The sequence below is a fragment of the Columba livia genome, chromosome 15 (genome assembly GCF_036013475.1).
Source record: "Columba livia isolate bColLiv1 breed racing homer chromosome 15, bColLiv1.pat.W.v2, whole genome shotgun sequence".
Classification (NCBI taxonomy): domain Eukaryota; kingdom Metazoa; phylum Chordata; class Aves; order Columbiformes; family Columbidae; genus Columba; species Columba livia.
This window is the reverse complement of record NC_088616.1, coordinates 11,200,010-11,220,530: the sequence shown is the minus strand read 5'-3', so window position 1 is coordinate 11,220,530 and position 20,521 is coordinate 11,200,010. Positions and strand designations below refer to the sequence as shown.

The 20,521-nt window shown below is 50.3% G+C and overlaps 4 protein-coding genes across 10 annotated transcripts in view; 2 read left to right on the top strand and 2 right to left on the bottom strand.

The window, feature by feature from the left end:
- Nucleotides 1-36: 36 nt before the first annotated feature.
- PGP (phosphoglycolate phosphatase) lies at nt 37-3,400 on the bottom strand. The gene is made up of 2 exons (XM_005509104.3): nt 2,720-3,400; nt 37-2,277 (listed from the first exon to the last, which is right to left on the bottom strand). The coding sequence occupies exons 1-2, from the start codon at nt 3,342-3,344 to the stop codon at nt 1,952-1,954; spliced, it is 951 nt and encodes a 316-aa protein (XP_005509161.2). The 5' UTR covers nt 3,345-3,400; the 3' UTR covers nt 37-1,951.
- A 259-nt stretch (nt 3,401-3,659) lies between these two features.
- Nucleotides 3,660-12,532, top strand: E4F1 (E4F transcription factor 1). The gene is made up of 14 exons (XM_065031193.1): nt 3,660-4,008; nt 4,466-4,617; nt 4,757-4,853; nt 5,240-5,445; nt 5,650-5,770; nt 6,037-6,189; nt 6,442-6,608; nt 6,931-7,155; nt 7,482-7,587; nt 8,091-8,308; nt 8,668-8,866; nt 10,073-10,233; nt 10,986-11,048; nt 11,444-12,532. Exons 1-14 carry the CDS (start codon nt 3,852-3,854, stop codon nt 11,789-11,791), a joined length of 2,373 nt encoding a protein of 790 aa, XP_064887265.1. The 5' UTR covers nt 3,660-3,851; the 3' UTR covers nt 11,792-12,532.
- ZDHHC4 (zinc finger DHHC-type palmitoyltransferase 4) lies at nt 9,471-20,461 on the bottom strand. 6 transcript variants are annotated; one of them, XR_010466370.1, is made up of 8 exons: nt 20,207-20,461; nt 19,227-19,356; nt 16,557-16,630; nt 15,368-15,546; nt 15,092-15,266; nt 14,281-14,525; nt 13,044-13,307; nt 9,471-11,961 (listed from the first exon to the last, which is right to left on the bottom strand). XR_010466370.1 is itself a non-coding variant. In XM_065031211.1 (8 exons), exons 1-7 carry the CDS (start codon nt 20,395-20,397, stop codon nt 13,046-13,048), a joined length of 1,230 nt encoding a protein of 409 aa, XP_064887283.1. In that variant the 5' UTR covers nt 20,398-20,412; the 3' UTR covers nt 9,471-11,961; nt 13,044-13,045. The 6 variants fall into 6 exon arrangements, 3 of the variants coding, with proteins under 3 accessions (XP_064887283.1, XP_064887286.1, XP_064887284.1); XR_010466371.1 differs by having other exon boundaries at nt 13,044-13,330; nt 20,207-20,417; XR_010466372.1 differs by having other exon boundaries at nt 15,141-15,266; nt 20,207-20,413.
- The window catches only part of GRID2IP (Grid2 interacting protein), a 38,580-nt gene continuing 37,896 nt past the window's right edge, over nt 19,838-20,521 (top strand). Inside the window, exon 1 of one of the 2 annotated variants that reach the window (XM_065031181.1) lies at nt 19,838-20,112. The gene's annotated coding sequence lies outside the window, so the exon portion shown is untranslated. Of the gene's footprint in view, nt 20,424-20,521 lie in introns of both variants that reach the window. The other variant, XM_021296779.2, reaches the window with a different exon arrangement.

Genomic DNA, 20,521 nt, shown 5'->3' with positions numbered 1-20,521 from the left:
CACAGCTCACGGAGATGACAAATGACAACACCAGGGGAAAGCAGGTTTCTAAGTTTAATGTGAATTCAAGTAGAGGCTTAAGAACCGTTTGGAAGCTGATACAGAGTTTTGAAGTGATAGACACCTTCACCAGCACGTTCCAGCACACGTGAATCGAGGTAACAGTTCCCTGTACGGTGACAGGTAATTGCAGGGACAACACGCTGCTCAAACGAGGCCCAAGGCCCCTCCTGGCCTTTATACTTGACATATTTTGAAATGATAAGCACCAGATACAGGAACTGACTCAAAGAACACACCATTCAGTCAACCCCTAATGTCCATTTCCACGTTACCCAGATTGCGTTCTACCTGTAAGTATTTCCCTGTGACTGTGCACCCTTCCAGCTGGAGGCAGGAACCGGGCAGCGATGATCCGTGCTGCCACACACAGCCCCACATTACAAATTAACACCTTTACAAGAACCAGCTAATATTGGGGTAACAGCGACAGACGACACGAACTGCACGGTTATTGCTGGACAAACCAGGTGTCCCAGTGGAAGGAAATGGCATCACCACACTGCTGGAGCGGCTCAGCTGAGCAGCAGGAGATGAAGGAAGGACAGTGTTTCAATTTAACTGCCGGCAGCAGAATCTGTAGAATAAAAGCGTATTATTTGCATATATATTTTTTCAATTCATTCTGCAACACAAAAGCTTTCAGCTGCGGCCTTTGATTTGGCCAGCGTGAAAATCTGAGCCGTGCATCACCCAAACACACCCAGAGATCCAACAGAAATCATCCCCCAAGCAAGAACAACTCCTCAGAGCAGCCGCCGGTGCCGGGTCCCTGCGCCAGGCACCACCCGCCGGGTTTAACGGAAGCACGTGCCGGTCCGGTGACAGGGTGGTTTGGGTGGGAAGCTGTACTGGCTGCCACATCCAGCCCTGGGACTGAGCATTAATTCTGCAGCTAAAGCCCAGGCGAGTGGCCGCTCTGGCGCTGAGGGAAGAACCAGCTTGGTGTTCACCCAGTTATATCTGGGAAGCAGAAGGAGTGAGGGACAGTCCTATGTGGTTACACACTTTCTGCATTATCAACTGCAAACATTTAAGAGAATTAAACCTACTGTTATCAGTGAAGTACATTCCTCTTATCGTCCCTTCTAGGAAACAAGATACATTATCATATACTATAGTTAAATTTATAATTTAAATATATTCTGATATATATTTAGGATCAGGATAGCTCTTGTATGTACATGTACTTTACACATACATCCACAGCTTGGACAAACACAGGATACAGGAAACACCAACTGTGTTTTGTGAGTGGAATCATCCTGATCTGCATCACAAGTGCAATTAGCAACAGTCAAATAAAGGAGAAGGATTTCAGTTGCTGTGACCTGATATCACACTTGCAGCAGGCTGTGCTGCTAAACAGGATCCCATCCAATTAAAAAAAACAACACCGAAAATCCCACAATCAAAGGCCAAACACAAATTCTGCCAATGACTGCAAGCGTTTCCAAACACAGCCACTAAATTCTGACACGCTTAAAGAGTCATTTCCCTGAATAAACCAGGACGAGCCACAGCCCTTCCAGGTGAGGACACACTGCAAGTTTCGGGTTCTTTTCCTCAGATCAACCAGCTCTACTTTCCTCAACTCAGTCTAGAGGACAACGTGACATCGAGCATCACAAACATTTGGATAGATGTGTGGCTTAGAATTTAAAATAAAGCCCCAAGTCCCCAAGACTTAGGTGACACCGTAATGCCCTCTTTGTTTCAAAGTGCATTTAAAGACTGAGGTGTAAACAAAATCATATCGAGAGAACAGAAAGGTTAAAAAGCGAAGGGTTGCTAACGCCGGGGGATCCTAGCAAGTACATTACTGTCACAAGGTGACTAAGAGGGGCCCTCCTGGGGGTACCACTGCAGAGCCTGTGAGCGCTGGGCTCTATTAATCCCCCAGGGCGGGGAGGAGGTCGGCGATGCTGTCAACGTAGTAATCGGGCACCAGGCTCTGCCTGGCGGGACAGTCGCTCTCCTGGTGGCCTTTCACCTCGTCCAGGGTGGTGACGCCGGTCAGCGTGAGCAGCGTGGTGAGGCCGCAGGAGTTGCCCATCAGGATGTCTGTGTCCAGCCGGTCACCCACCATGATGGTGCGAGCAGGGTCGATGTCGAACTCGCTCGCCACGCAATCAAACATGTACCGGTTGGGCTTTCCCACGATGAACGCCTCGCGCTGGGCTGCTGTCTCCACGGCTTTCACCAGGCAGCCAGTCCCTAGGGACGGAACAGAAAACACCGATTAGAGGTTGCAGGAGACTCTCGGCTTTCGCGTGAGCTGGTACAAAACCACACAGTGCTTTGGAAATGCAACAGCTCAGCTTTACAGACAGGAGAGGCAGAGGAACAGGTTACTCCCAAGAGAAGTGGTGCATAAAACCTGTCGGGAGTCTGGAATCCTGTCCCAGATCGAGATCAAAAAGGAACCGTTGTTCCCTAGTAAAGGATCAACAAGGGTTCTTCCTCTTTTGAGGGTGCAGGGAGGAGGGGGAAGCCTGGGCTGCCACACCGACCTACAAGCCTGACAGTGCCCTTGTCCTGAGATGCAGGGCTGGGCTTGGGAGGACGCCAGAACCAGCAGCTTCACCATGGGCGACTGACCGGGCCGGAGCCACCTCCCCGTACCCACCGGCCTCCCCCGTTCCCCCGCCCCGCGCACCGGGGATGGCGGCGCCGCCCTCCAGCGGGAGGCGGTGGTCGCGGTTGGTGCCGACGAGGAGGCAGCCGGGGCCGTCGCGCAGAAGGTAGCGCAGGGCCTGGCACAGCTTGGCGTAGCTGAAGTGCTCGTCGAACCCGACCAGCACGGCGCGCACCGCGGGGTCCAGCGGCGCCTGCGCCCAGTCGGCGGGCGCGGGCCCGGGCAGGGCGGCGGGGCCGGGACCCAGGTGCGGGACGCCCACAGCCTCCAGCTCGGCTGCCAGCGCGGGGCTGCCCAGCACGTAGGCGGCAGCGCCGGGCGGCAGCGCCTGCCGGAGGTAGCGGGCGGCGCAGTAGGCCGAGCCGAAGACGTGCCGGGGCTCGGCGGGCGGGAAGCCCAAGCGCCGCAGCTTCTCGGTGTAGGCCACGCGCGTTCGGCTACTGTTGTTGGTCACGTAGCACAGCCGCTTGCCCGCCGCCGCCAACCGGCCCAGCGCCGCCGCCGCGCCGCCCACCGCCGCCTCGCCCCGCCACAGCACGCCGTCGCAGTCGAACAGCAGCGTGTCGGCGGCGCCCAGCACGGCACGGGCCGCCTCGGCCTCCAGCCGCCGGCACCGCCGCTGTCCGCCGCCCGCCATGGCCGCCATCGCCGCCGCGCCTCAGCCGTGCGCCTGCCCCCCGGCCGCCCCCATTGGCCGCGCTGCGCCCGGCCCGCGTCCCCATTGGGCGGTGGCGGCGGCCCCGCCCACCCTGCCGGGAGCCGGCGGCCTCTCCCGTCGTTCCGCACGGCGCCACCGGCGGCCGCTGGCTCCCTCCGCTCTCGTTGGTCTCCAGCCTCACCGGCCCGCCCCCCGCGCGCTGCCATTGGCCAGAAGCGCGCGGTCACCCCAGGCGCTCCGCGACCCATTGGCCGTCCAGCCGCCCCGGGGGCTCGTTAGGTAACACGTTAGGCTCCGGCCCGTCCGGGCGGGGGGTCAGAGATCACCGGGACTGCGCCTCCCAACGCCGCCCGGGCCGCGCGTGGCCCCGGAACACCTGCGCGGCGGCCGCGTTCCCCGCCGAGCCCCAGCGGCTGCCCGTCTCGCGGCACGCGGCCCGTTGTTATGACGACACGGCCGTAAAGCCGCCATCTTGGCGGTGCGGCTCGTTGCGACATGGAGGCCGCGATGGCAACGAGCGCGGGGCCGGCGGGGCTTACGGCAGCCGCGGCCGAGGAGCGTGGGGAGGCGGCGGCCGCGGGCTCCGGTGCTGCCGCAACCCCCGCCGGCCCCGCCGCCTTCCTCAGCCTCCCGGCGCCCTTCAGCGAGGAAGGTACCGGCCGCGGGGCGGGTGGTGCCGCCGCGACAGGGCCCCGGCTGGAGCCGAGGGGAGAGCGGGCACGGGGGGGCCCGCGGAGGGGCCTGAGGGGGCCCGGCCGAGGGGCGGAACCGGCCCCTGAGGGGTGAGGGGGTCCTGGCCGGGCCGGGTCTGTCAGCGGGGGCCGGGGAGGTCGCTGGCACCGGGGTCTCCGGGCCCCTCTGCGCCCCCTCCCTCCTCCGGGCTGCGGGAGCGGAGCCCCGGGCCGATCGTTCCGCCCCGCTCCAGGAACCACCGCGTTGCAGGAGCGAAAAGCCGCCTCGGTAACGGATTCGTCCCCCGGGTCCTTCCCCCCCCGTCCCCACCCCTGGCGCGGAGCTCCCGGGGACACACGGAACGCAAGTTTTGGGTGTAAACGCAGCTCGTTGTGGGTGCCGCGTTCTCCTAAAGCCGCGTCCCCGTTTCATGGCAGATGAAGATGACGTGCACAAGTGCGGGCGCTGCCAGGCAGAGTTCACATCCCTGGAAGAATTTGTGCAACACAAGTTACAGAAGGTCTGCCAGCGAGCTCCAGAAGCTCTGGCTGCGGCGTCAGCAGCGCTCCTCAGCCGAGAAGTCCAAAAGGTGACAGCAGGCTTCTCCTCAAGCCGCGGCTCAAAATAATTAGGATGCAACGGTCTGTTGGGTTGGAGGGGAGAGAATGGAATCCAATGTTTTTAAAGGTACTAAAACCTTTCTGCCAATGTGTTATCTGTTACGGCAGGTCATTCCATCTGTCGAGGAGTCGATAACTGTTGCTCATATAGTTGTGGAAGCATCTTCCATAGCAGAGGAGATCGGCAGTGCCTCAGCCATTGTAGGTGAGCAGTGAGACCCCCCCCAGTGCCCCTGTGGGGCTGGACCAGTTCACTCCCCCAGTGTCCCCTTTGTTTTGATCTGGGGTGTCGCTGGTATGTGACACCTCAGTGCTGCTGAGCACTGGGACCTGGCACTGAGCATTCCCTAGGTGCTGGGACAGTCCCCAGGACAGCTTGGCCAATTCTCTCCACATTAACACAAATTAGATTTAAAACTCCATTCCCGAAGTGTCCGTTTTCATATTTTTGCTGCGCTAATGAGAACTGTGCAAAGACCAGGTTTAAAGTAACTGTTTCTGCTCCCTACTGCATGAAGTGCTGAGAGAGTCACTTGCTCTAGTTGTGTGAAGCTGTTCAGTAAAGAACAAAACTTCCTTTCCTTTTCCCAGGCAGCGGGCACATCAAAGAAGTCGTAGTTGCAGGAGACCACGTCTTTGAAAACCCAAACGGTCACATCGATGGGGAAATCACTGAAGAGCAGGGCACGCCTGACGATGAGGAGCAGGATATTTCCACGGAACTGATCAAGGTTAAGCTGCTGGTTAACAAAGAAGGGCGATATGTATGTGAATTATGCCAGAAGACATTTAAAACAGTAAGTGTCTCTTCTGCTGTGTTTGGGGTAGCGAATTATTTTGTTTGCTGTTAACCAAGACACCTCAGGAGTTGATAACAACGTGCTTCTCTACTGCGTGCTACACTTCTGAAAGGTCTTCTTTCAGGAGGAGCATTGTTGTTCTTTATCACTGAAACATTCCACGAGGGTTTGACATCTTTTGAAATGAATTTTTTTCCGTAGGCCAGCATCCTCAAAGCTCACATGATCACTCACAGCAGCAGAAAGGACTACGAATGCAAACTCTGCGGGACTTCCTTCAGGACAAAAGGCTCTCTGATCCGACACCATCGGCGTCATACTGGTAAGACAGTTCTCCACATGTTCCTTGTTGCTGGTGTGTGCTGGCTGTGGTTTCTTTCCCACCTCCCCTTCCCGTGGGATTTCCTGCTGCTTTCCATCTGCTGAGCTGAGCTCCCCATGTTTGGGGTGTGTGGAGGCAGCGCGGGGTCCCAGGATGAGCCCAGTGTGGGGCTGTGGAAAGCGGGGAGCGCTCCTCTCGCTGTCACACAGAGCTAACACTGCCTGTGGTCCCTTTAACGCTGTTGGTTTGATTCTTGGCGTTTCCAGATGAAAGACCTTACAAGTGCAAGAAATGTGGGAAAAGCTTCCGGGAATCCGGAGCTTTGACTCGGCACCTGAAATCTCTGACACCTTGTACCGAAAAAATTCGCTTCAACGTGAACAAAGAGATCGTAGTCAATAAAGATGATTTGCCAACAGGTCAGTAATGCTGTCAGTCCCCGCCTTGCATCTGGTAAAACCAAGCAGGCTCCTGGCACTTGAACTATAATTCTTTCTCAGTTATGAAAGAAATATTGCTGTGGTATTCAGTTTCTATCTTTAATACAAGAAAAAGTAATTTATAGAGCTAAACTATTAACCTGGAGCGCGTGTAGCCAGGTGCTGGCTGTGAAGAGCGTTTGAGAAGGGGTGGCAGTAACCAGGTGGTTCATTCTGCTCCTTTTCTTGAAGGATCCTGTAATTCGACCACAGACACAGTTTCATCGATAGCGAGTGAATCCATCGAGACCTCGCCCGTGATTCATCTCGTGACAGACGCAAAAGGCAACGTTCTTCACGAAGTCCACGTCCAAATGCAGGAACTTCCTATTGTCGATGCAAAATCCCTGGACCAAGATGTGAGCGTCATTTCTCTTAAATACTCATCACACGTTTTACGCAAGGAAGTCTTGAAATATTTAGAATAAATCTGTCTGGTGGAAGTAAATGGTTAATTATCTGCTTTTTTATCTGAGAACATAAAAGGCAAACTCCGCTCTGACCTGTGGCTATTCACCTCGTCTCCCTTCCCACTGCAAAACCATTCCCTTGTTGATCTTTCACCCCGTATCGCAGCATCAGACACCCCAGAAAGAAAAATGTTGTAGCGACGTTGCTATAGAAAAAGGCTGACTGTGTTATTTGCTATTCCAATGACTGGACTGTTCATTCTTTCGGCAGTCGCATCCTGAGGAGCTGCTGTGTGAGGGAGAGGTGAACAGTGAGAACCTGCTGCGCCAGGCCATGAGGAATTCAGGGATCGTGATAGAGCGAGTCGCGATGGAGGAGGCGCCCAAGGCTGACGAGCCCGCTGCAGCTGCTGCCGAGGAGCTGGAAAACGAAGTGGTAGAAGCGGAAGAGGAGCCGTGTGGGGAACAGTGCGTCAAAGCGGAACAAGCAGAGTCTGTATGTTTGTATTCCATCAATAGATTAATTTTTTTCACTAATCTTGTGTGCCTGCACATGGTTGTGGATGGCACCATTAGCCTCACCACCCCGCACGTTATCCTCAGCACGTCTCCCTGTGCCCGGGTCTTTGTGTCCGTTTTTATAGTTCTGTTTTTCTTGCATGCTTTATGTGTAGTGTTAGTGTGCACGCGTGCTCTTGCCTGTTAACAGTACAGACCTCTTTCCTGTCAAAGCTGGAGTATTTAATTGGGAATTTGATTAGCAACATTTACTGTCCGCACTAATATAAACACACTTACATTTTACCATCTTCTTTCTGATAGACAGATGCGGAAAGAACAAACGGGTACAAAAGTTACGTTTGCCCTCACTGTAATGAAGCCTTCAGTGAAGCTACTTCCCTTGAAACACACATCAAAGGTCATTTAGGTAAAGTTTTACTGCTTATGCTGTTGTCTAAAATGTGCCCTGACTAGCATCCTAAGCATAGTACAGCTTGTTTTTTGCTTCACATTCCTTGCCTTTATGTGGCCATTAGCCATGCAGAATTAATTGATGCTTAACACACATGCAGGTAAAGGTTGACTTTGGTTGAGTGAAATAAATATTAAGAAGAGGAAAAGTTTCCATGTTTCAGGGCCTGCACTGGATCCTTGAAAGTGGAATTTTGTGACAAGGCCAATAAAAAGGTTAGTGAGGCAGAACAAGTCAATAGGCTGGAACTGCTGCTTGAGAGGCAGCAAAGGCCATAAGAGCAACATTTGAGCAGAATTAACTTGTGAGTGAGACAAGCCCATACATGCTGTTGAAAATATAATTTCCCTCCTTCTCTGGCTTAATTTTTAGGTAAGAATTTTGTTACACTGTGTACTAGATACCTGCCACTGCTGCTTGTCCTGTATCAGCCATGCGTTCCCTTTCCCTCTCTTTAGATTACAAGCCTTTTAAGTGCGAGGAGTGCGGCAAAGAGTTCACTAAGGGTTATCTGCTGAAAAAGCACCAAGAAGTGCACGTGAACGAGCGGCGTTTCCGCTGCGGAGAGTGCGGCAAGCTCTACAAGACCATTGCACACGTGAAGGGGCATCGCAGGGTGCATTCTGATGAGCGGCCGTATTCCTGCCCCAAGTGTGGCAAGCGGTACAAGACAAAGGTGGGTCTCCCTCACAACAGGCTTTTGCCTGCTGGTTTTCCTTTCCAGAGCCAGGGTTTGGGAGGAGAACAAACAAAGAACACCAGCTCACCTGCCTCTTGTGAGAGCAGAAGCTCCAGAAGGAGCTTTTGTTTTAGTGAGGAAAAGAGGGACAGTCTTAATAAAACCCTCACATTTGTAAAGAAACTGTTCCTTCGTGTGTGGAAAATTTACATAAAAATAATGAACCCAAGTATTTATCATGTTTTATGTGAGCAGAAATCTTCAGAGATGTTGACTTTTACCCTGGAAGCTAAAATACTGCCTGCTCGAGTTTGTCCTTCCCTTCAGCTGCTCCTCTCTTGCCTCTCTCTGTACAGAACGCCCAGCAGGTTCATTTCCGCACGCATTTGGAGGACAAGCCGTATGTCTGCCAGTACTGCAGCCGGGGCTTTCGCGAGAAGGGCTCGCTGGTGCGCCACATCCGCCACCACACCGGGGAAAAGCCTTTCAAGTGTTACAAGTGTGGGCGCGGGTTTGCGGAGCATGGCACCCTCAACAGGCACCTAAAAACCAAAGGTGAGGTGGCAAAGCTTGTCCGCATTGTTGTAGGATTTGGGCTGGACAAGCTGCTTTTTGGCTGAATGGCAGTGGATTTTCAGAGTGGGTCTGACGACCGTTGTCCAAGGCCACTTGTCCATCTGCAACTCAGTTGTGTCAGAAGGAGGTGAATTATATTTGTTTTCATCTTGATTAATGAATATTTTGTTGTGATCTTTCTGACCGAAACCCATGCTGAACAAACAGCCATAAACCGGTTCTAATATAGAGTCTAGATCATCTAAATAAAGAGGAAGGTAAGCAAACCAGAGTTTGTATTAAGAATTATCTGCAGGAGCGCTGTGCTCTCTGTGCCAGTCTATGGCTTAAGTGCTCTCTGCTGCCCTGAGGTGGGGAAGACGAATCCCACACCGTACCGGAGTCTGCCCCAAACTGTGAAGTGGTTCCATTCCACAGCTATACACGAAGAGGGAGAAAATTAATGTTTTCACAAAGTAATCCTGGAGAGAGCTTGATTTCTGTGTTGGGGAAGAGGTGAGAAGACTGAAAAACTTACAATGCGGCACATGTTGTTATGGTTAAACTTGCCAATTGAGGTTTTTTTGCATTAAATTTGTACTAATTTGGGGGTTTTATGAAATCTTGTAAAAACACAAAGTGTGGATGTTGTGCGAGGAAAATGTTTTAAATAGAGTGAGGTCTCACAGATAATCTTGTTTGATCAGATTAGTTTTACTGGACCTGCTGCTCCTTTAGCTCCTAAGCACGGATTTTCAAACTTCTTCAGGTAGTGATGACGATGCATCGAGATTGTAAAGGGCAAGTTTACTGAAGGAAAAAGAGAGTTTCCTGAAGCGTAACGCATAAGCAGAAAATATATATGACTCAAAACACACACAAAGTCTTACTGTATGTTCTTCATATATGGCTTTTGAAATCCTGTATGGTTTTATGCATCTGAATTCACTTGTGTGGTTTTTTTGAACGGTCCTGGAGCATTGCTCTGCTCCAGGCTCAGTTCTGTTTGCAGTCACGCAGGCCCCTTCTCAGCCGGTCTTTGGCCCGTTTTGGGGTATGAGAGCCTGTTGTGTGACTGTTGGTCCTTTCTCGGTGCTGTCCTGTTAAAGGGGTTTCGTTTGTGCTGTGCGGTTTTCTCCGGTACTCCTGCACTTGAGATGGTTATAACAAACACCATTTTTCTGGCATTTTTGGAATCCCATTCAGGTGGCTGTCTGCTTGCTTTGAAAGAGGTGGAAGAAGTGATAGTGTCCGAGGAAAGTCAGTCAGCCGACAACCTGGCTGCAACAGTCATTTCTGAAGATCCTCACACGGTGCTGGTGGAGTTCTCCTCGGTGGTGGCGGACACGCAGGAGTACATCATCGAGGTGAGGTGGGGCAAACAGCCTCCTCGGGCCCAACCCAGCTCCCTGTTTGTCGGTAAAAACTGCAGTTGTGCGTGTTCCTCCTCTGGGCTTTTGGGAGAAGGTAAAATAGGATCTGATGCTAGCCCTGCTCACGCAGCCCTAGGAATAAGTCGGATTAATCTTGTTTGCCAGGAGCGCTGGGTGCCTGCTTCACCTTCTGCAAATAACGTAGGCAGGAAAATGAGAACGCAGGGCAGACTGACTGAGAACTGACTGCGACAGATTTTATGTCCTCACAAACTTGCTTCAGCTTTCCCTCAACTTTTATCTGCTCTTTCCTCCCAGTTCTATTTTGCTTGTTTTGTCCAAAATAATATCTGCTGTTGTTAACTGGCTGTGGCTGCCAAAAGCAACGAATTCTGCATTTTTCCTTTCTCCCCCTTGTGTCAAAGAGCCAGTACTCATCTGTGCAGAACAACACAGTTCATTTCTTGGGACCCTTTAGTGCTGCCACCATTTTTCTCCAATGGGAGAAAAATCCGCCAGTTGGCCAAGTCCTGCTGAGAGAGGATGTTCTTTCAGTCACTTGTGAGCACTTCAAATCACTTTTAAGTAGCTCTCGATAATGGGATTTGGAGGGAAGTTCAAGGAACACTTGTCTTTAGAGTAGCTACTGCATCATGGGGGAAACAGAAAGACTTTTGTAAACGATCTTAGTGTCTTATATCTTGGTAATAATCTAAAAATGGAATAATTGTATTTTGTCTTTCAAGACTGCTACTGAAGATATGGAGACGAGCGAAGCTACTGAAATCATAGAGGGAACAAGACATGAGGTAAAGCAGCCACATAAACTATTATTTTGGGGACTAGATGAAATGAATCACTTCTAGTGTCTAAAAGTCATGCTAAGTAAACTAAGTCCTGCTAAGACTTGGCTCAGCCAGTTGAAGTGCTTGGACGTGCATTGTTAGGGTTTTTCTGTCAACAGCACTTTGATGTTCTGTAGGAAGTTCCCTGCTGACAAAACATCTTCACGTGCCCTGTTTGAAGAGTCGCTGTTCTTGGGGCAGTGAGAACTCCAGTGAACAGCTGGAGGAAACTGGAATGAAGTGGTGCTTGTTGTGCTGCCCTGCTGGTCATCACACATTGACAGGGACGAGAAGTGTCTGTACTTCTGACAGAGTACAAGACACTGAGAAACAACATGGCCTCATTTCTCCTCATGTAGGTTGACAGCCACATCATGAAGGTCGTGCAACAAATAGTAAATCAAGCAAACTCTGGTCACCAGATCATTGTCCAGAATGTCACCGTGGCAGAAGACTCTGAAGTCCCCACGGATGCTGGGGACACCATCACTATCGCCACCCCCGAGAGCCTCACGGAGCAGGTGGCGATGACGCTGGCGTCTGCCATCGGGGAGGGAGCGGTGCTGACCACCGAGGGCGGCATCCAGACTGAAGAAGCAACTGTGACGATGGTGGCGTCTGAGGACATTGAGATAATGGAACATGCGGGAGAGTTTGTGATCTCTTCCCAGGAGGGGGAGGTGGAAGTCCAGACTGTCATTGTGTAACCCCATGTGGCCAGTGACAGATGTTCATGTAACACTCACTGGTTTTCTCCAGTTTGGGGAATTTGACCAGCCCTAAGTTTGCCGCTATAATTGTTCAGAGAGCAAGGGAGAGAATGAGAATGCTTCTGTAGGTAAGTGGCTTCACAGGACGGTACAGCCCTGAGATGTTCCTGTTTAAAATGGACACAACGGTGGTTAAACACCTCTGGAAGTGACCGACACCCCGTAGTGACAGTCTCAGTATTTTGTACAGCTGCCTCAAATAAAGGAAGATCCTTTGTGAAGCATTTACCTCTGACCACAGGCCAGAGTATTCCGGCATTTAAAAGGATTCAGAAAATGGAGCAAGTGTGTAGGGTCTCAGAAGAGACTCCATCATATGCATTTAAAACCAACCAAACCAAACCAAACCTAAGGAGTTCTGGGGAGCAGTCACCACCACTCCCACTCTCATGCCTTTAACCTCACTACTTTAGTCCTCCTAAGGCATGGTACTGCAGTATTTTTTTTTTACTTTATTTTATATCCTGGACACGTAGCCTTATGTACTGGTCTCTGACAGAATGCATTGCTGTACCCTCACTATGTCACACAGGCCGCTCAGAGAGCTGGTCTGTTGGTGTGTAAAGCCATACTGTATAGGATTTTTTTTTAACTATATATGGATTTTTAATTGCATATTGTACAGATTTGGCATGTAAATAAATACATTTTTAAAAATAAAGTTATTTAAAGTTCTTACTATATTTTCCCAATTTCTGCTCTATTATCACTCAAACAGAAGAATTTCTGGAAGGATAACAAGACTTGTGTTTAAGAAACCCTTACTGGGTAAGTCAAACAGGCTGTTTTTCCCCAAACAAACACAAGTCTTGTGGCTGAGCCTCCTGCTGTGAACAGAACTCAGCTTCCCTGTTACACAGTGGTATAATGTGGCATACACAGAGCAGTAAGAATAAAGAAGTTCCTTGTGTACGTGTTCCATACTGAACCGATCCCTCGTCCAGCTTCCCTCAGTACTGCCATGGGGTCTGAAAGGACCCAGGGGCCACTGTCACAACTGGTACCAGTTGTGTTTGGATAAACTCAGAAAAACTAGATGTTCTGAACACTGGTTGGCTTAATGAAAACACAGTTTCCAATTAGTTAATTGAAATACAGTGATCTTTTTACAAAAGTGATTTGGGGCATCAAAGCCACTGCTGAAATAGTCTTACAAAAAGTTTAAAAATGCACAGATAAAGAATAATACCTTCATGTTTTCTTCTGTCTTTCCAACACTGTAGGAGGCGTAAAGATTTCCTTTAAATTCATCCAGACTCCTTTAGAATAAATATTTTTGTAGCCAACTTGTCTGTCATGAGGCTGCAAGGCCTGATGGTGAGAACACCCATATCTTCGGGATTTATACCACTCGTTGGATGTCTGGTTGGTGAAGGCCAAGTACAGACTGAAGCAGCAATACGCACCCAGTACGAGCGTGAGAAGAGTAACGAACCCCAGCATGAATACAATCCTGGGAAAAGTCAAGAAAAGGTGCTGCAAAGAAAGAGAATAATAACTTCATAAAAAAACTGGAGCGCTAAATCACATGGTGGCATGTGAGCCCTGCAATGCGCCAGCTGAAACACACGTCACCGTGCAGCCCCAGAACCGTGGGCACAGCCCTTGGAGTGGAACATGCAGATCTCCAGAAATTGATTTCCTCACAAGCCTTGCTACTATGTGGGAGTATTTTCTATACCCATCTATCTTTGAATATTTTGCTTGTGTTTTGGTTTTTTTCTAATTAAAAGAATAATTAATGCAGATGATCTGAAAACAAACTGCCAAATGAAGAGGCTACAATCTGGTACGTCAGGTTTTGCTGACATGATACAGCTCAGCAGCTCTTTTCTGAGTTAAATTCCAGTCCTGGGGGGTGGTAACGGTTCTTCTGAAACACAAACATTCCCTGACCAAGATCCCTTAATAAAAGTCCAAGGCTGAAACATCTGTTGTCTCGGCTGAGGAAAAGATAAAGCGTTTACTACTGATCACCTCACTACCCTGCTACAGAAAGGGAGGAGGGGATTGAAATGCAAGTGACTCAAGTGCTTGACACAAAGTCACCCTTTGCATTCAGAGAAAATGAATATTCAAGTACTTAAATTCCAGGGTAGTAGGGTCCTGCTTTTACATCTCCAGATACGTGTTCTTCAAACCTGACTACAGTAGCTGGTCACTGGAGTGTAAAGCCAGTCGTTATGAACCAGATCTGCTGAGTGACAGCAGCCAGAAGACAGAAATGCAAAGGATGGGAGAGCAGAATGAAGCACTGTGAGAAAATCCATGTTTTTAAATATTCTGCAATGGCAGTTTTCTAAACTTAACCAGCTGTGTACAGAACCTGCAGTCCATCCACACCATGCCTGTGAGAATAGGTGGGCTTGCAAGATTCCTGAAAGCAAAACCTTTTTATAAGCAAATAACCCGAAGCACTAACTTACCTGAATGAGGAAGAGAATGTCCACAGCGCGCTCCTGTCCCTGCTCGTCGATGTAGCTCCCGTGCATCACCCCCGAGAGCAGCACCACTCGGGTGAGCAACGCGGCTGTGATGGCAGCGATGGCTGCGGCTGCGCCCGCCAGCGTGCACAGGTACAGCAGGAAATAGCGCGCGGTCAGGGCACCCACGCAGTTGTTGACCCACACGCAGTGGTGATCGAACCGATGCACACACGCGCTGCAGAGACCTGTCGAGGAGGGAGGGACAAGACAGTTCAGTTATTTGGGTTTTCAATGAACCAATTTGATTTTTAAACAGTTTGGGATATTTTTTCCTGTGAAAAAATCTGGGAATGATTTAGCTTATAGCTTTTTAAGCAAATGCATTAATTTAAATTGCGTATCACAAAATAAAACCAAAGACATGTATCACACTTCCTCTTCTTCACCAAGCTGTGGCTCAAAGACTTTAGTACTGCCTAGTAAAGCATATAATAGGTAGAGCTTGTAGCTCCCAGCTTTATTTTAGATGATAACTGAAAATTCTGCAAGAGAAACCCAAAATCTTGAATTCAGGTCTTGACAGGTAATCATTTTTCATTTAACTTTGAGATGCTCCAAAGCTTGCCTGTTCTGACCCCAAATGATACCTTCGGAACCGTCATTTCTGTGAGAAGGAATAGCAGCAAAACAGTTCCATGGATGGGCAAAGGGCCACTGTGAGCTGGGACCCCAGTAAAACACAGTCCCATGTACATCAAGCTGGAGAAGAGAACCGATGTCATGTGAACTGTAGTTATTGATGGAGAATTACTTTGGGAAAGGCTTAGAGTTACACTTCTCAAGGCAGTTAAGATCCTTACTGCAATGTTTCGATCTGGCTGGCTTCTCCATTTTGCACGTAGGACATGTGACGCCCTTCTGGAATAACACACCATCATATGCATACATCTTAACCAAGGATGCATGGTTTGATTTTGTTATTATACCTGTGAAATAAACAAGAGATACAAGTCAAAGTTAAGATGTTTGTAACATTTTTTAGATTCTGTTTTCCAGCAGCTGCAGCTCCTAAGCAGCAGGAGCTTACCCGGGTCGGTGCGGGAGCAGAGCAGGAAGCCGCCCGTGCTCCCCGCCAGCAGCACGTAGGGCAGGAGGAGCAGCGGGAGCGGGAACTGCAGCTCCCAGCAGTACACAAACACCTCCCAGGTGTATTCCCCAAACACCGCGGCCTGCAAGGCCATGTGCAGCACAACAAACAAGCAGCTTCTGGAACAGAAAGAGGACAGTCTATTTAATACTCGGCATCCTGATTAGCAGGTCAAGTACGCTCAGAGGTGATCAGCAAAGACTTTCCAAACGCAAGGAGACACCTCTTTTAGGTTTTCAGGCCAGCATGGATTGCATATTAATAGTGTTTTCTCCATCCAAGGGCTTCTTCTTCTTCCCACATACATTACTTTAAATATGCCAGCTAAATTCACTTCCAGTATTGTCACGTCATTTGGATTTTTTTCTTCCAACAGCACAGTCAAGCACAAAGCACCCTTGGTGCTGACAAAATATGCCACAAAACCTTCTGCCAGCAGACACATACTGTGCTGCTCTGAAAGCAAAGGAAACCCAGTAAAAGGTAATCTTAAAAACAACTATAATAATACAAGCAGGCTCATGAAACAAGCACGGCAGGAGGTCAGCACTGGTGAACACAAGTTCCAACCTACTGCAGACTGTGGCTTCTGTGAGGCCAGCGGCACAACCGTGTGGCATCCAGTTTGTTTGGCATGTGTCACACTGAGCAACAGCTTTCGGCAGCCCGGCAAAGATCCTCAGATCAGCCACGCGTTGGAGTGCAACGTTCACTCACTTCAGGCCTTTGTGTTGAACATCCGTTCACTGGATCTTTACCAGGAGTTCTAAGTAAATGTCAAAACTCAATCTGCAGCTGCCAGAGAGTCGGCTGTAATTCTCTTGTGGATACAATCTCCCACCAGTGTGACCTACATCTGTCACACTGGAAACTACTGAGACACATTATCTTTTTCTCAGCAATATGTTCAAATATTTCAGGTTACAATCTTCTGAACAATAAGCAAGGAACAGGAAGACAACAGCGTGGCAAACCTTAAAGGGAATCTCTAATCCCTGACAAGCACCCTCGCCAAGACAGAATATCAAAGGAGAACACTGAAAGCTCCGACGGTGGCAGGAGGTCACTGACAGTAACCAGACATACAAGTGAAAACTCATGTCAGAAGCATAAAAAAAAAGCACAATACCTGGTGTGGAAGAGCCTGTGCAGTGCCCACTGTGTCACCCTCTGGAGGCGTGTGGGGATTACAAGGGACAACACCTGAAGCAAATGAAAACACTGTGTTATCTGAACTGCACATAGCTTCTGCCTGGGGAAGAGTTCAAATAAAAACACAAGTCCCCTAATCTCTCAGTTCTGTATCTGTAGCCATGTCACTGGGGCAGACACCTGTTTGCAGGGGCATCTGAGCTCCTAAGAAGGTTTTCAAAATGGGAGTGAGGTTCCACGTTCTTGGGAGCACAGACGAATGTATCTGGGTTAATGTGTGAAAGTTATAAGGAGCTTATATCGGGTTATAGACTGGGTAACTGGTTGAGCAGGGGATAGAACTGAGCAATTCCTGAACTACAATATGCTTCATCAGAACATCTGACAGATGTAAGCAGAGATAAGCAAAGGGATAAAGCCTGCTGTCCTCCAGAAAAAGGAAAAAAAGAAAAAAACCTACAACCCAACCAAAAAGCAAACACATCCCACCAAAATCCCAAAATCCGGTTTCTTCAGCTATCCCTATGAGCCAGTCTGACAACTCCAGGCCTGTCCCCCTGCCCTTTCAAACACAGCGAGGTACAACCAAGGCAAAAACTGCCCATCCCCGGAATCCTGAGCAGCGGCTGGTGAGCACGGGACTGTCCAACACTGCGGGTCGGGAGGGGACAGGTCTCTATGGTGACACACGGCTCCATTCTCACAGCAGAACTCGAGCAGCTGAGCCTATTTCTAGCTAACAGAAAGAAAATATGCACTGAGAGCTTCTTGTCTCAGATGTGAAAGACCGGAAGGCAAAAAGCATATGTAGAGCTGAGAAGACGCTAAATAATTTTCTTTTCACTGGTGTGCCGCCTAGCAGCAGTTCAAGTGACAGGTTTTTTTAGAAAGAGGCTGCGCACCGCAGCAGGGAACACAAAACCAGACAGAACAGCAACCTGCGTGCAACTGCAAAATTCAGATTTAAATTAACTGTATGTTAACGAGGAGAGAATGAGACCTGTACAATGAACACAACACAACCGAACCGCTGGCAGCACGGACACCAGAGCAGGGGTGGCAGCTGAGCTGCCACAGCGCCAGGAACAGTTGTGCTCTGGGCAAATTCATAATTTCCCATTGCTCACAATAAATACTTTAAAGGGTCTTACAGGAGCGCAGTCAAACAATTTCACACTTCCAAGCTTATATGCTTCATTAGTTACAGTGAATTTAAAATACAGTGTCTAGAGAAACTATTTAGGACTACCTATATTTATTTCATGTGTACTAGCATCGATTACACTTCTCCAGACAGTGACTCTACATCACTGCAGTATTTTAATTGATGATTGTTACACATGTTTCATAGAAGCAGCTATTAAGAAATGTGGGAAAATAAAAAATTTCTCTGTGCAGTGATCTGCATGTCTATATAAAGCAAAATGAAAACAAAATACTAGTAATAAAAATGAAAGTCCGTTTAGACTCATGTAAACAGCATTAAATATTATTTACAGTGTAAATCATAATTTGTATTCTTTCCCTTCCAAGAATGCTACACCTTTGTTTAACTTCTTCATTCAAGCACAGCCAAACAGACAGAAAAATAAGCTAGTGCCTTTTCAATTAATTCCGTTTTTACAATAAAATGCCAACTCTTAATCCTCTTTTAAAGCTCTTCATTCCTCCCTCTTTCTTAGGAAACAACTGCCTGCAGCATTATTACAGACTCAAATTAAAGAGCTTCCCCAAAAACATTTGCTATCAGTTATAATTCTCTCCCTATTTTCATCAGCAAACCTCTCCCCTCTTTCTTCCTCTTCATGAGAGCAGCAAATGCCATAAAACTGCAAACACTTGGGGCCTCACTATTACTAAATTTCTCAAAGCTGGTGTGCTGCGGTGCCACTGAACAATGTACTTTGAGCATCGTGAGAAGTTCCATCGCCACCACGACCCTGCGGTGGCTGCAGCTGCACCAGCACAGGCAGGAGCAGGAGCTGGGAGATGTAAATGAGTTTTTTACCACCTGCTTTCACAGGAAAGAATATTTCTGCTTCTAATCCCAATGAGCAGTTACCCAAGATGTGTCAAAATATGATGAAATACAGAATACACCACGTCATCATGGACAGAGAGTGATGAACCTGGTGAGGGGCTGGAGCACAAGTGTGATGGGAGCAGCTGAGGGACCTGGGGGTTCAGCTGGAGAACAGGAGCTGAGGGGAGACCTTCTGATCTCTGAACTGCCTGAAAGAAGCTTGGAGCCAGGGGGGGTTGGGCTCTGCTCCCCAGGAACAAGCGCCAGGAGCAGAGGAAACGGCCTCAAGTTGCGCCAGGGGAGGTTGAGGTTGGATCTGGGGAACAATTTCTTCCCCAAAGGGCTGTGGGGCATTGGAACAGGCTGCCCAGGGCAGTGGTGGAGTCACCATCCCTGGAGGGGTTTAAAAGGTGTTTAGAGGTTCTTAGGGTCATGGGTTAGTACTAGAGTTGGGTTAGGTTATGGTTGGACTCGATGATCCCAAGGGTCTCTTCCAGCTGAAATGATTCTATGATTCTACCACTCTAACCACATACACTAGCAGTTTTCTACAGAGGAGAAATCCATGACTTGAGCAGGTGCAGCAGGCAGAGCCCTCAGCACCCGCTGCCCGTCGCTCCTCACCTGGCCTGCACCGCTGGCGCTGCTGCTGAGGACACGGCCCTTCCTTCCCGAGCAGGCGCAGAGCAGAGCGAGAGCGGTGAGAACCAAACCCAAGTAAATCGAGAAGAGCGTCAGAAAGTCCATCCTCGCCCTGCAACGCACAGAACCCCCGGTCAGTGCCCCCACACGGGCCCAGCCTGGCCTGCACAGCCACCCTCCCCCCCGGGATTTGTCTCTATTTTTTGTGTATTTCCGCACGGCCCAGCGCCCTGATGGGGCCGGAGGAGCCGAGTGCCGCCACGCCACGCTGGGATAAGCGCGGGCGCGAACCCGTGTACCAGGGGCAGGCCCGGGCAGGCCGCTGCCGGGCCACAGGCCGCTCGGCCCTCCGGCAGCAGGAGACGGAGGGGACCTGGGGACGCAGTCAGGGCCTGCGGGACGCCAGACCCAAGGGACACCGGGGCACAGGGACACAGAAGAACAGGGACGCGGCGGCGAGGAACAGGGGATGTCCCCTCAGCCGCGCCGGGAGCTGCCCCCAGCCCACCAGCAGGGGTCACGCTCACCACCGCCCCGAGCCCGGCTAATCGATCGCCGAGCCCCGGTCGCTCGGCGATCTGCGGCGGCGGAAGCGCCTGGCGCCACCCGGAAGCAGCGGCCCCTCGGCCCCGTACGGACACCGGGAGAACCGCGGGTCCGCTCTGTTGCCAAGGCCGGTGCCTCTCCCGCCGCCTGCCCCCCGCGGATCGGGCGCTTCCCCCGGCTGCCGGCAGCAGGTGCCGGGGCTGCCAGGTGGTCACACACACCGGGAAGCGGCTCCAACAGCCGTGGCCTCCCGAAGGAGCTGGGGCTGCTGGGAGAGCCGTTCGTTCCGGCCATCTTCCTTCTCCCACGGCAGAAAACGAAGGTTAAAGCAGTAAAAATAAAAGTTAAATCATTATTTTAAATCCCAGCGCTGTGTGGCAGTCCCGGGCAGTCGGTCCCGTCCGCGTGCAGTTCACCTGCTGTTCTCTCGTTTCCAGCAGTTTCTCGTTAACGCTGCCACGGCGCATCTTGTGCCATTCTTGGGAATCTGCAACAATTTCTCCAGCTTTGTTGCCTTTGGTGAAATCTCCAAAGCCGAATCCCTTTGTGTTCTGCAGCAGCTCTGGGCGTCACGTTCCCTTTTCCCAGGGAGCCACCTCTTGCCCATTGTGTTCCCCGAGCTGTAGGAAAGGGGTGAGTTTGGGATCTCAGCCCTGGCTGGGGTGCCAGAGCCGCCGGAGCCACGGGTGCCGTGGCGGGTCCGTGCGTGGTGGTGTCAAATGCTCCCCGCA